Source organism: Watersipora subatra, chromosome 9 (genome assembly GCF_963576615.1).
Source record: "Watersipora subatra chromosome 9, tzWatSuba1.1, whole genome shotgun sequence".
Lineage (NCBI taxonomy): Eukaryota > Metazoa > Bryozoa > Gymnolaemata > Cheilostomatida > Watersiporidae > Watersipora > Watersipora subatra.
In genome coordinates, this window is record NC_088716.1 from 28,190,156 (window position 1) to 28,206,240 (window position 16,085).

Consider the following 16,085-nt stretch of genomic DNA (forward strand, 5'->3'; position numbering starts at 1 on the left):
GATTCATAGCCCTATGCCTACATTTCAACACGGAGATTTCATGATGCAACTGCACTGCTCCCCTTTCCATTGTTCATGGGGAAGTACAAAGGTTATTTATCATCGTTTATCATCACCATTAGTAAATCATTTTGAACCTCGTGATCAATATAATACACTATATTATACACTATATTATACACTATATTATACACTATATTATACACTATATTATACACTATATTATACACTATATTGTACACTATATTGTACACTATATGATACACTATATGATACACTATATTATACACTATATTATACACTATATTGTACACTATATTGTACACTATATGATACACTATATGATACACTATATTATACACTATATTATACACTATATTGTACACTATAAGATACACTATATCATATACTATATTATACTCTATATTATACACTATATTATATACTATATTGTACAGCATGTTATACACTATATTCCATTTTCGTGTAACAGAATAAAAGAGAAGACAATACTTAGTTTCATAACACAAAACATTCAGTAAACAAGGTGTTACTTGCCCTACACTCTTAATTCCTTTCAGAACTAACCAAGAAGAAGAGGGCAGGAAGCAGATAAGTGATAAGCACAGCAGCTCATACATAACATGCTCTGAACAAGGCTATCATGATGAGCATGTCCTGCAATGGTCAAAGAAACCAGCATATCTTGTACTGCTTATGAGCACCCAGTTTCTGCTGCGAAAACTAAATCTATGTCGGCAAGACTTTCTTGATATCAGTGAATTATTGGCTCTAGTAGGCAGCCAAATGAGTGTTGTTTATGCCCAATTAGCAATTCAGTCAGATTGTCATATGAGATAAGAACATGCACTCTAGTATGGTACAGTCATACCTAGACATACGATCTTAATGCTTAATGCGTTCTAGGACTGAGCTTGTATGTCAATTTGCTCGTGCCTCAAGGCACTATTTCCTATATGAAATAACTAAATACAAATTAATAGCTTACCTTGCTATGAAAAAACAATAAAACAAGAGATTAGAGTGTAGAGATGTGTTTCTAACTGTTACAATTCAGTACCTACACTAACAACGTGACAAATGCTTATTTAGTTGTTAAAATCTGCGATAAACTGTAACATTACTATGTGCACTACTGTAAATTTTTACCTTCGAGACAGACAGACATAGTGGTTAACAATGGTCTGAGAGAGACTTGACAGCAACGTGTGCGGTACACTAAACCTTTTGTAACGCTAAGCAACAGAAATTTTGAGTTCACCTTAAATTAATTTATCTTACTAAATACACAAGTTAAGTTTTAATCTTTTACTAAACTTACATTAATGTTGTCGTCTTAATTTTTGTAAGATCTGTTTCTGGTTTGACGCTTTTTGCCATTTACTATGATTTAAGCTAACATCTTAAAACTTTTTTTTCAAACTGATTCGAGGGAAATTCAGCATCGCTCGGTCTGAATGATCGAGCGATGCTGTTCTCGAAAGCAGTTTCTCGCATACTTGGCCATATGGTGACCATCAAGAACTGGCTCATATGCTCGCATCTCCAAAGACTATTCTTGTCTCAAAGGAGAAACTTGCTCAAAACGCTGCTCGTATCTCAATTTACTCGTATGTTGAGGCACTCGTATGTCAAGGCGTAGATGTATTTCAGCTATATAACTTTTTGCGTACTACGAGCAGCATTGTGAGACTTTAGTAGGCTTATTACAAAATGTCTCTGCTTAGTCTGCAGTTAATCAATTAGCCAATCGTATCCAGACTCGAACAAAAAGAAACAATCATCTGCCTGCATTTAGCCAATAGGAAATAAGATTACAGCCTGCCCTGAGTATAACTTTGTCTTGTAAAAACATTTTATTTTTATTAACATTTGTTCTTAGCCATGACCAGTCATGTCAGACGAATTAACAGCTAGAGAGATGTCGCTAATCGAAAGTCAATGAACTTTGGATGATCTTTTATTAATTAATAGTTTTACTGATAGTTTTACTTATTATATTTTTAGTCGTAACAATAATGCTGTAAGCTGTAATAATATTGATAACTCGTCCGACTTGGAACATGCAAATGGTAGTAGCAAAAATTTCAATAAAGTACCTGAGCTCATTCTGCAGCAAATTCATGGTATTTTAATGGCATCAGATGATGTAAAATGGAATGCTGATTAATTTGGTATCAAAATATTTTCATAGACAGGTGCGGTTCAAAAGTGTTAACAATTTATATGGGGCATTGTCAAATATTAGGTTTTACTCAATATGTAATTGTGTCCTGGTAAAAAATTAATTTGGTAGCGAAAGAGTTAATATAAAAGTTATTGCCAAATGACTATACAAGTATTTTAGCAACTGGTTATAGGCAAGTTTACATAGTGTTAACGCAAAGAGTGTAAGTGAGAGTGCTGCCACGGTGCTGCCAGAACTGCCAGAACACACTGATTCCGTATATACTCACACCCCCAACACCCGAAACTGCCGACTTTTCCATGGCCTGCATTGACAACATTCGACAATTTCTGCCCAATTTGAAGCTTCTCTGTATCAGAACAGAACTCAATGGGAAATGTGGCAGGCAGTCCTCTGCAGGTAGAAGAGAAGAAACACATCAATCATACAGACAAAAAACAGAGCAAGCTCATTTTAAATACAGTAGGTTATGCAAATAGGTTTTTAAAGACAGCTCAAGGACTGTTGTAGACACAATAGTACTGATTAGATGATTAATAGAGAACTCCTACCTGCTAGTAACGCCGACTAGGGCTAGGAACCTCTCCTGATAGTCCTAACAACAGCAGGGCTAGCAACACTTTTATCTGATACTAAAGATAGATTGTCTGATAGTGCTACCCGCGTGTGACTGAAAAACTCTTATACAATGTTTCTATGGTGCGAATGATGTGGATGTAGAGTTGTGTGCACAATGTGTTACCGTATGATAAGTGTTTAAATGGAGATTCACATGTTGCGGATCATTGCGATTAATCTTTGTTAAAAAAGATAAGGAACTCTACGCCAGATGTTATTTCAGCAGACTCCTGTCTCGCTTAGTGGCACGCTTTCGAAATAGGAACTACTGAAGTTTGGAAATGCTTAAAATGGAATACCTTGCACGCCATATTTTTGCGCACCATTCGCAAGTGCCATTTCCATCTTTCGCAAGCATGAAGCATTTAATAAAAATTTGCAAGTAACAAAGCTCACTTGATTTGCGGATTTTTCCTGTTTCCATCTCGCGGATGATACAAACTTGTGGTTTAACTGCGTCATGGAAACACAGTGATGTTAATAATACTAGTAGTGGTTTGCTCGTAATTACTGTTGACACGACGAAGAATTTTTAAGGATTTATACCACTAGCACTACTACATGTAGTTTAATGTTTTAGTACAGACGACCCTCATTTGTTTAGACTAAAACAGACTGGGTCATGTCCGGACATTAAGAAAGCCGAATATTAAAAATTGAGTACTGTTCTGTAGATTGTCTCGCACATGTACTCTTGGGCTACAATATGGTACAATATATAGTACAAATGAGAAAGTAAAACAAGGCTATACCAGCAATAGGGTACAGTGTAATATTAACGCTTTGATAGGCATAGCTGTATTTAAGCCACCTATATTTTGCACTCTTCCTGAGCAGAGTGACATTAATGGTGCTGGGTCAGCATTATATTAAACAATTTTTCATTTACGTCGAAGTATCAAGCTGAGTTAAACGAGAGACTACTTTGAAGTGAAACATATGAGATCAATAGAATTACTACTTATTTCGATTTTGTTGCTTTCAAAGTTTTGAGAAAAACTGAAAAAGTTTGAAGTTAGAAAACGGACTTCGATATGCCATAACAATAGCGGCTCTTTAAGCTAGTACCTTAGGCTAGTACCTTATACTAGTACCTTACGCTAGTACCTTAGCTACTACCCTATGCTAGTACCTTACGCTAGTACCTTAAGCTAGTACCTTACGCTAGTACCTTAAACCATAACTGTCACAAACAACTTTTATTGTGTTTACTAAGTAAATCAGACACGCTGATTCCGATTTTGTACTCAGAATAAAGATTAGTCCACTAACCTTCAAAGTCATTTGGGCTTTTTTAAAGCGTTTCAATATCCGTTTCGAAAACAACATAATCGGCATTACAAGCTCCGCCCATAAATATGTGACGAAACCTAGCTTTTTCAGAAACGGAAGTTGGGAATGTTTAGTCCGATTTAGAATAATAGAGATGGGTGTCTTAAAACCCATTATTCTCTAAATCCAGCCTGTAAAATAATTTCAGTTTTTTATGAACGGGATATTAACTATTTAAAATTGCTCGCAGCTTGTTACATGACGTTTAAATGGGCTGGACGCCAAAAAAAATGGGCTGGACGCCAAGAAAAATGAGCTCAAAAAGCGCGGTTTTATCACAAGCTAGCGTTGTTATCGCGCTTTTTAAATATGCGATGCTAAATAGCTTATCTACCTTTCAGAAAATACTGATATTAATTTTAAGGCTGAATTTAGATATTAATGGATTTTAAAACACCCATCTCTATTATTCTAAATCGGTCTAAACATCCCTACGTAACTTTTGTTCCTAAAAAGCTAGGTTACGTCACGTATTTATGGGCGGAGCTTGTTATGCCGATCGTGTTGTTTTCGAGGCCGATATTAAAACGCTATAAAAAGTCCTTCATTACTCTGAAAGTTAGTGGTCTAATCTTTATTTTGATTACAAAATCGGAATCAGCGTGTCTGATTTACCTAGTAAATACAATAAACGTTGTTCGTGGCAGTTATGGTTTAAACTAGTGCCTTACGCTAGTACCCTACGCTAGTACCCTACGCTAGTACCTTACGCTAGTACCTTACGCTAGTACCTTACACTAGTACCTTATACTAGCACCTTACGCTAGTACCTTACGGTAGTACCTTGAGCTAGTAACTTACGCTAATACTTTACACTAGTACCTTATACTAGTACCTTAAGCTAGTACCTTACGCTAGTACCTTATGCTAGTACTCTACGCTAGTACCTTACACTAGTACCTTGAGCTAGTACCTTACTCTAGTACCTTACGCTAGTACCTTATACTAGTACCTTACGCTAGTACTCTACACTAGTACCTTACGCTAGTACCTTACGCTAGTACCTTACGATAGTACCTTACACTAGTACCTTGAGCTAGTACTTTAAGCTAGTACCTTACACTATTACCTTCTGCTAGTACCTCACGCTAGTACCTTACGCTAGTACCTTACGCTAGTACCTCACGCTAGTACCTTACACTAGTACCCTAGGCTAGTACCCTACGCCAGTACCTCACGCTAGTACCTCACGCTAGTACCTTACGCTAGTACCTCACCCTAGTACCTTACGCTAGTACCTTACGCTAGTACCTTACACTAGTACCCTAGGCCAGTACCCTACGCCAGTACCTCACGCTAGTACCTCACGCTAGTACTTCACGCTAGTACCTTACGCTAGTACCTTATGCTAGTACCTTACGCTAGTACCTTACGCTAGTACCTCACGCTAGTACCTCACGCTAGTACCTTACGCTAGTAACTCACCCTAGTACCTTACGCTAGTACCTTACACTAGTACCCTAGGCTAGTACCCTACGCCAGTACTTCACGCTAGTACCTCACGCTAGTACTTCACGCTAGTACCTCACACTAGTACCCTACGCTAGTACCTCACGCTAGTACCTTACGCTAGTACCTCATGCTAGTACCTTACCCTAGTACCTTATGCTAGTACCTTACGCTAGTACCTCACGCTAGTACCTCACGCTAGTACCTCACGCTAGTACCTCACGCTAGTACCTCACGCTAGTACCTTACGCTAGTACCTTACGCTAGAACCTTAAGCTAGTACCTTGTGCTAGTACCTTATGCTAGTACCTTACGCTAGTACCTTATGCTAGTACCTTATGCTAGTACCTTACGCTAGTACCTTATGCTAGTACCTTATGCTAGTATCCTGCTCCTAAAGAGCATTCTAAAAGTTCATCTAAACCTTTTAATGTCTTCAGATCTGATTGTGGACTATCTTATGGATAAATCAGAAAAAACCGGTTGAAATTAGACTTTGAATTACAGTTTAGTTCTGATTATTCTGACGGTCGATCTTCTCAGGCTCACTCGTCACTAAAACCACGGTAACCACGACAACAATGAAAGAATCCATGGATATTGCTGTAATCAAGTCATTATTAGTGCCATTTTCTGGAGAATTCTGTACGGATCACCAGAGATGGGCACACAAGTTAACATGCGTGCTTGAGCAAGCTCAATTCACATATGAATTGAAACGAATCGATTCTCTAGTATCTCTGGTAGACTCGAAGCATCCTACCAGTAAGAATTGAATTGGATAGAGCCTTTATTGTCACCATAGAGGAATTGACTCAATTCTCTATTTTCAATAAGCAAAACGACTCGAGTCACAATGCACCAATCCTTTTCTTCCGTTATGGAGAGTGAGGTCATAAATAACAAAATTTGTTACTTTGTGTGCCAATGCGAAGATGTCAGGGCAGTCTCACGTTGCCACCCACACAAATTAAAAAAAATTGATATCCCTGCGTATATTTTATTGGTCAATAATATGTACTACGCACTAGCTTTATGGCTTGCCTGCGCTCTGACAACAAGCTTATTTATAAGTTTTATAGCTGCTCGCGAATACCATTCATTCTACAGAAAAGCGTTTATAACAACTCGCCTTTGTACCTATACAGAAACAACGATCACGGATCGCAGTGTTATCAGATCCATCCAAAACTTTGCCACAATAAATTTAGGAAGTTAGGTTACCATTGTGCCAAAAACGAACCAGTTGAATAATTTTTCCTTTACTCAAGGAACACAGCATAAACCGTGGTTTCAATTTGTTGTTAATCTTTGGTTTAGGATGAATGAAAGAAATATTGCAAACAACGATCTGAACCTATTTCTGCTAGCGAAATCCTTCATCACTGGACCAATGATATTTTTGGCTACTACATTTTTATATTAGATATATTTGGTCAAACTACAAAAATGATAGCGTTTTACTTTTGCAGCCGGTTTCATTAAGCTATAAAATATTAAACATTACTTTTGTTTTTCAAATGCATTGATTATTGTGCCAAATTTTTTGCAGTTTTTTTGAGCCATTTTTCAATGCCTTATAAACAACTCAGCCAATCACTTTATATCATGGGTTTATGAAAATCTCAAACAAACCGTTTTTATACTTATGACCAAAATATGAACGCAGAACATATCGCCAATTTTTTTGGAACTGATTGGCCAACGGAAGGGAAACACTAAAAAATATCATTGCCCCCAAAGAGTTAATAGCAGTGATAATGACAAACAAAAATTCCAGTATAACACTCACTCAGGCTCACGCGTTGGTCTTGTCATCTGTAGCAAGAGCCAGCTATCGGTTCGAGTTGTTATTCTTCGGACAGACCCAGCCGCATCGCACAATCGTACGAACCCAATCGGCATTTTCTGGGAAATCAAACATCTGGGAAGCGAAGCCCTAAGAAATGGGGATCGACTGCACTACAGCCTGACCAGAAGGTTCCAGAAGGCTGTTTAAAAGCAATTGTTGGAATTCTCAAATGATTAGTCGATAATTTTCCACAACTAGAAAACAACTTTTACATTGCTTTTAACTATAATCTGCATATTAAGGGAGCAGGTTATATGAAGTACACTGAATTTGCTAGTCAGGGAGGACATGCCGTCGTCTCAAACTGAAACGTCAGTAACTTCGTGCGAATAGGACTAAATAAAAAGTTACAATTTGACTTGTTGAAAACCAAATAAAGAATTCTTGATGCATATATAGGTATAGATGAATAGTTTTATTGAAAAGCCCTTTTTGTTTTTTAAGGCTAAATTTATGGCTATTTACTGGATCTACGAGGACCTTTCACACCCGCTAGTAGAATAACAGTTTCACTTGCCAAATATCAAACCATTTGATAGACAGATGATTGGTAATATGCCAACCTTGTGGTGCGAAGGGATTGGAAGCAAACATCTCATCAACTTGGTGGTAGCAGCAGCCAACATTCAACATGGCTTTGCATGAAGGAGTCTTTAGAAAAAGCTTGGCCATGCTGACTGCGAGGTTGCCACATGTGTGCAGTCCCGTCAGCATACACTGTCAAAATGAGGCTTGCCATATACGTACACTCATACAGACCTGGTGAGGACATTTACTGAAAAATGCTTGTAATATATATATATATATATATATATAAATATATATATATACAAATCCTTAAAAATCATATCAACAGTAATTACGAGCAAACCCCTACTACTAGTATTAACATCGCAATGTTTTCATAACGCAGTTAATGCACAGGTTTGCATCATCAGCAAGATATGATGCGCAAAAAATGCCACGCAAGCTATTCTATTTAAAACATTTTCCACACTTCAGTTGTTCCTATTCCGATATGACGGAGACAGGACTGTGCGGCTATGACCGCTGGCATAGAATTCCATATTATTTCCCAAAGCGTCGGTGCTAATCCGTAACACTCGAATATCCATGTAAAACGCTTATCGGGTGCTAACTCAATGTGTACACAACTCCGAATTCGCATCATGTGCGCACTGGAAACATTGTGATAGAAGCAAGTGCAACACTAAATAACAACCTCCAAGTGAGTAATGTGACATGAACCCTTGTTGCTGGTAACCAGTGTTATTTTTGGAACTGCTATCAGCCATTTTGTTGAATCCTTTCATAATAGAAACTGAAGCAGAGTTACCTCCACCACGCTGACTAAGTAACAATATAAGGTTCTTTAGTAACCTCTATGAGTAACCTCAAGGGATTAGCATGACAAAATATCAAAAAAATGCTATCGGGAAATGGGTACGAGATATGTGTTTATTTAGTTCCATGTGTATTTATAAACCTGGTTTATCCTCGGTTTGCCGCTTTCAAAAATAATTGAATTTACATGGTATAATAGATATTAAGTGTAGGAGAACACAAACTAGAGCAAAAACTGTTTTACTAGTTACTAGTATATAATCTGGCTAAAATTGCATGGCTGACTCTATCGCTGACTCGCAAAACAACAAAGCATTCTTAGCACGCGATAAACAAATTTATTATAAAACTAGCTGTACCACCCGACGTTGCCCGGGTAATAAAAAAGTCTGGACAAAAAATTGATTTGTTTTTAACATAAAACAACATTTACCATTCTAACTTTCAAACTACATATCATGAGAGAAGTGTTTTGTGCAGTTTAAATAAATTAAGAGAAAAATGAAAACAACTGTAAAGGTTTTAAAACTTTGTCAAACAACTGTAAATTTCAAGCTATTAGCCTGGCACATTGCCAATGGAAAATTGCAGTAAGCTGCTAGGCTTCTAATGATGGTACTCCATGACATTGCATCAGCATTGTTGTCCAGCTGCAGTTATTCTAATAATAGCTATAGCCGGAATGCAGACAGACATACGACACACGGACGACATACTTTGAGAAATATATATATAGACAAGCGTTTAGATAGCGTTTAGCCTAAAACATTAAAATATTAATAAAGATCTCTATATATCTCGGTAGTATACTACAGAGATATACTATATATAGAGATATAGTATAGTAGTCCCTACTATACTATAATTACCGTCTCATACACTTATCCACTGCCAACAGTGTTGTCTCTCGTCTAACCCGATTAGGAAAAAATCTACCATAACTCTCCTACAAATATGAGAGATACGTATTTGGAATCCGAATGCCTCTCGTGTAACCCATAAGTGTTCATTTTGGAATCTAAAACCACCTGCAGACTTGCACAAAGACGAACTTATGAGAAACTTTAGTATATTTTATCAGAAAGTATCAGTATTTCTACCATTTGCGATTGTTTTTAATGTTTGAGGTACTCTGCCGGGATGTTTCAAGATTAATATCGACCAGTGAAAGTGTGATTATGACATCTATAGTTGCAAAGAGACTGACAGAATAGAGACGCATAATACTGCAACTTGAACATAATATCTGATATAAATAACGAGAGGGACAGGCAGCTGAGCGACTAGTGACGTCATTGAGTGTATTTTTCTTCGGAGCACTTTTACCTTGATCAAGTTTCGCTGATTTCAATCTTGAAACGTCCTGGCAGAGTACTTCAAACATCAGAAACAATCGCAAATGATCGATAAATACCGATACTTTTTGATAAAATTTGCTAAAATTTTGTGTAATTCATCTGTAAAGAAGGCAATGAGACCCATATACTGAGGATAGTGCAGAACCTGTAAGCTTGAACAATTGAACAAAGACATTGAACAATGACCATCTGGCTGACCTTTGATCCAGGCTGTATTTTCATGGCTATAAATGCTGAACCTGCAACTATGCAATGAACTATATGGGTGCCTCGAAACCAACTGCCAAAACATTTCAATTTATGTCACTGGAGCACCTGCTGACATATGGCTAAAAGAGTTACATCTATCCATGAACTAACATTCTCAGCATTTCATGTTATTCGCGTCAGCTGCTTGCTAATAAATGATGTTGCATAACAAACTAACACGGTGTAATTTTACAAATGGCACAGCAGCGAGCAAACAAACTGATACATATCACATTCATAGAGGAAATAATAGTTTTTATACATCTTTTAGGCAATCGTAGAGCAAACAATATCACACGTAAAGCATGATACTCAAGTTTCTTTTGAAACTAAATTAATTTCTTTATATCGTATATATTCTTTATATGTATATTCTTTGTATTATAAATGAATTTTTTAAGATTTTCGAGTAACTGCAATGGTAACCAAAAATTTCTGGTTTTATTTTAATGCCAGATGTAATCTAGAAACTGTACAAGACATCACAAAGGTGTCTGCCAACTATAGCCATTGTTCTTTTGGCTGAAGGGGGCTTTTACACTTTGGAACCTAACCTTGTACCTCCAAGGTCTCCGCATCATAGACCATATTAAAAATGCATTTTGAAGCTTCAGGCTTGTAGAACTCAATGGAAAAAACATAAATAAAGTGGAGTCAATAATTGTTTTTACACTTTTTCAAAAAAGTGATGTTTTGGCATGATGACTGCAGTACACTGAGTCTGGTAGAGTGTATATATTTTATGAGTAGGAAAACAAATAATTTTAGTGTAAAGCTCTTGTTGCTGAGGAATAGAGTTGTCTAGCCTTTGATTATTTTTGATCCTTCATTACCAAGAATTTCAATAAGTGTGTCTTAGAAACTAATGTTTTGTAAGCAGCTGTTTTATTTCTCAGTCGATTAGATGTGCCCAAGCTTTTTGATGACATCTCAAGAACAAATCGTCCAATCAATTTGGAACTTCGGAATTATACTGCGAATGTTTTACACCCAAAATTCCGTAATTCTACATAAAACAGAAATGCAAAAAAACCAAACCAAATCCACAAAGCCGAATTTACTTGGATGTAGGATCAGGAGAGTAAGCATGATCCCGAATTTTCTTGGGCCAAGTTTTCAAAATACTAAAAACCAACATCTACAGAAATCAGTAAGCCAGTTTTGATTTGTCCCATTTTATTCTAAGTTCTAACCAAATAGGCATCAATGTGGTATGGCAGAACTATTCCAATTTGAGGGAACTGCTGGCATAATAAGTTGACCTAGCAAGGATTAAGGTCGAAGTACATGAGGCATGGTTAGATAATGAACTTTATTACTTGGAGGAGTAAACAGACACAGAATCTACCATGTATGGGAGACAATAATGTCACGTGCTGGCATGTAGTTCTGGTGCCAACTCAGATTGACTTTAGCACCCCCAAGTATTCTTGTATGACTGATATGAACATTTCAACAACCCTTTAATCAGCTGATCATAGGAGACCAAACGGATATCAATCACGCCACACGATCAACAACATTCAAATTTTATGCCTTGTCTGTCAATGACAATCACACAAAAATGTTGTCAATGATGCAGCTGCAAAATTTTGTTGATGAATAAAGCTGTGCTATTAACACTTTGATGCCAGATAATTTGAAAAAATGTTCTCCGCCTGATCCTACACCCAAGGCAACTCAGCTGCGTGGTTTTGCTCGGTTTTTCAGTACTTCCCGTTTATGTAGGAATACATATTTTGGTCACTTTGCGAGGTATCCTTCGTTTTTTCGTGACGTCATTTTATCGCTGTCGGCCATCTTTATAGACAATTTTATCGTTAAAAACACGAAGCTTTTGCAATGATCTTTTGAAAACGACGCTTGTGTTTTGCAATTTTTTATTATAGTATCAAAACAACACCAAAAAGTACTATTAAATAAAAGAAAAACGATCGTTTTTTACAAATATGGCGGCTTTTCCGTGAACGAGCGCATGTGCAAATGACTTGATGACGTCAAAAAAAACGATGGATACGTTTGGAGCATGGTACTCAAGTTTCAAGTCGATTGGAATATCAGTTCCTGAGATAACATCAAAAAGCTCGGGCACTTCGAAATGAAAAATGGCTGTCAACAGAATATTAATTTCTAATGACACATGTATTAAAATTTTTAGTAATGAAGGATCAAAAATAGACAAAGCTAGAAAGCTTCTTATCATCAGCGACAAGAACTTTATGCTGAAATTTCTTGTTTTTTTGTTCAGGTTCGGTGTACATCAACCATAATGTTTATTCTGTGTTGTTATTCGGTGTACATCAACCATAATGTTTATTCTGTATTGTTATTCGATGTACATCAACCATAATGTTTATTCTGTATTGTCATTCGGTGTACATCAACCATGTTTATTCCATTACCTTTAAAACATCAAATCTTTGAAATTGTGTGAAAAAAAATTTGCTCAATTTGATTTCTGTTTCATTTATTGAGTTCTACAAGCTTGTAGATTCAATATGATATACAGATCAAAAGGAATTGTGCTCTTCCAAATACATTCACAGTTGATTGAATTGTCAGGGGTCGTGCTTGCGTATGCAAGGCTAGGTGCTGAAACTCCAAATCAAGTGTACAGAATCTTCTTGCATTTTCATGCATTAAAATATGAGTTGTACCAGCCGTTAGCATTTAAAAGATATAATCGTAGGGAGTTTCTATGCAGTTTTTGAATGTAATATACACCCTCATTCCATGAATGCTAGTTATCATTCCAAAAATGAGGTACAATTGTAAATTTATAAGCTAATAAAGCCATGAGCAGATTTTGGGTTTGGGATGTTTATTGCTTCATAACACAAAACCTTCTCAAAGTGGTGTCATACAAGACTTGTAGATTTTATCAGAAAGCATATTTTTCTATAAGTTATGATTGTTGTTGATGTTTGAGGTGATCTGATTGCCAGAATGTTTCAAGATTAAAATCGATAAAACTTTATCATGGTTAAAATGCTCAGACCAAGGGAAAGTGTGATTATGACATCTATAGTTGCAAAGATATTACTAAAATAGAGACGCGTAACGCTGCAACTTGAACGCAATAGCCGATATTAATCCTGCAACAATAACCTTTTCTTCTGAATGTTCTAATCGTGATCAAGTTTTATCGATTTTAATCTAGAAACATCCTGACATTCAGATCGACTCAAATATCAAAGACAATCGCGAGTGATCAAAAAATACCGATACTTTCTGATAAAATCAGAGCTTGGAAAAAAAATTTGTGGAAGATCATATACAAGTCACTTATATTTAAATGTTTTGCGTCTGTTTTCAAGGTTAGTTAGAATTCAGACGAAGTTAGAATTCAAAATTAACTTGAATTAACTTTGTTAAAGGAAACTGATACGAACGATCAGGGCAGGTATTAAAAGATGCAGTCTTTAAACTCTTTCTTTACCATAAGCCGATGTATCAGCTTATCAATAGGGTTTCACTTTTCTTTTAATTACGAAGCCCACACAATAGCTAGAGTAATCAACTTTCGTCTCCAACGAAACAACCTTGTCGCATATTTGTGCAACCAATAGAAAAAATTTTGACGCATCAATTCCATTTGTAATTATTTTTCAAAACGGCAAAACCAGACCGCTATCGTCATGGCAATAAGAAACACACCGCGTTAGTTCAATGAAAAATCGCGAGAGTGAGATTTACTAAACAATTTTATACTTATTTTGTAGAGAATTTTTTTCTGAATAAAATGTATAAGATGCATTTTACAGTAAAATGATGTATGTTTTTATTCTCGAGATATTGCTTAAATACTAGCGGTATATCGGTTTTTCGAAAATCCGTTTGAATTAATTTGGGCAAAATAATCGGTCGGTCAGAATTTAATGCGACAGTTAAAGAGTTAAACACAAACCCTAAGACTACCATTTTTATTTGTACAGGACTCTTCAAAGAACGTAATTTATTTAAGAATAGATGTCGGAAGAAAAGATAAAACATTCTCAATTTAATGCTCATTTCCGAGTATCGAAGCATCACAGATTGACTAAATTTCAAAGCATGCAAACACTGTACTTATGTTCTATTGTCAAATGACAACTTCAAATATTAGAATATTTAGTAAAATTTCTTTTGTAGTTCCTTATGTCTATCTATGAGCTGATCTCAGCTATATTGAGTTTAGCTAACATTTTCAGGGAAATTCTGTTACCTAAATGTTGCAATATCAGTATGAGCAGTGTCAGCCATAGTGTGGAGTTAACACTTATTAACAGTTGCTAACAGTTATTAACACTGCTACACCCTCACCAGTATTGCATATGACTATTCCAGAACGCAGAATACCACATTTACACTTAAACAATATGGTGAATACCAATGAAAGTTAGATAAAATATGGTCTGTGTACCTGCGATTGACATTTATATAACAGACCATCCAATAATGGTGTTTTTATACCTGAACCAGGTTTGGAAAAAAACCACGGTTTTTTTTGTTTAAACCGGTTTCTATGGTTTAAACTGGTTTTTATGGTTTTTATAACTTTACCAAGGTTTTTGCAATTTTAAATCTAATTAACATAAAAGTCTAAATAACATCACTTACCATAGCTGCATGATTGAGTATTGAACATACATATGTGGAATCATCTGTTAAAGATGGTACTGTGTGAGTTGTTATGGGAAAAAAGAGAGAAAACATGGAAATTTCAGAATGAGTCTTAATCAAACATGATCGATGAAATACAGAGCAGAAATCTTATCACATAAAGTGAATATTTTACATGCAGCTCTATGTATAAGTAGGAATATTAATCCAAGTCATTAGTCGTGTGGTAGTGTAGAGCAGAGCATAATGCAGATGCATTGCTAGTGTTTGAAGCAGTGGCAGATGACTCAACTTCTATCACCTGAATACTAGCATCACTGTCTAATTGGTGTTTTCAGCTTGACATTGTGCTACGTGAGCTTTAAGCCTATCTGCGTGACCTTGCGTTACGACAGCACACCTATTGCATTTTGCCTTAAAACCTTTGCCTTTTGCAGTTCAAGTGAAAAACTGCCAAACGGGATCCTGTTTGTGAGGCATGTTGGAAGTTTGAGGCACAACTTTAGGCACTTTAACTTTTCAAAAGACAAAAAACTTGATAAACTGAATTTTAACAATCCAACTACTTTGGCTTGGGCCCAATAAATGAAATATTGGTTTGCAAACTTGAAGCTTTTGCCCAAAAGGATTTTATTGTTTTAATTTCTAATTATAAGTAATCCTTTCTCACTGGCCAAACTTAAACCATAACTGTCACGAACAACTTTTATCGTATTTACTAGGTAAATCAGACACGCTGATTCCGATTTTGTACTCAAAATAAAGCTTAGTCCACTAACCTTCAAAGTCATTTAGGCTTTTTTAAAGCGTTTCAATATCCGTTTCGAAAACAAAACAATCTGCATTACAAGCTCCGCCCATAAATATGTGACGAAACCTAGCTTTTTCAGAAACGGAAGTTGGGAATGTTTAGTCCGATTTAGAATAATAGAGATGGGTGTCTTAAAACCCATTATTATCTAAATCCAGCCTGTAAAATAATTTCAGTTTTTTATGAAAGGAATATAAACTATTTAAAATTGCTTGCAGCTTGTTACATGACGTTTATATGGGCTGGACGCCGAGAGAAATG

At 36.1% G+C, this 16,085-nt stretch overlaps 1 protein-coding gene across 2 annotated transcripts in view; it reads right to left on the reverse strand.

Annotated features, from left to right (window-relative positions):
- The window catches only part of LOC137404249 (probable methyltransferase-like protein 25), a 53,627-nt gene that overhangs the window by 10,007 nt on the left and 27,535 nt on the right, over window positions 1-16,085 (reverse strand). For both annotated transcript variants that reach the window (XM_068090424.1, XM_068090425.1), the window contains exons 9-10: window positions 8,024-8,177; window positions 2,478-2,602 (exon numbers count right to left, since the gene is read on the reverse strand). In XM_068090424.1, coding sequence (XP_067946525.1) covers window positions 2,478-2,602; window positions 8,024-8,177 — 279 coding nt within the window. The remainder of the gene's footprint in view (window positions 1-2,477; window positions 2,603-8,023; window positions 8,178-16,085) is intronic.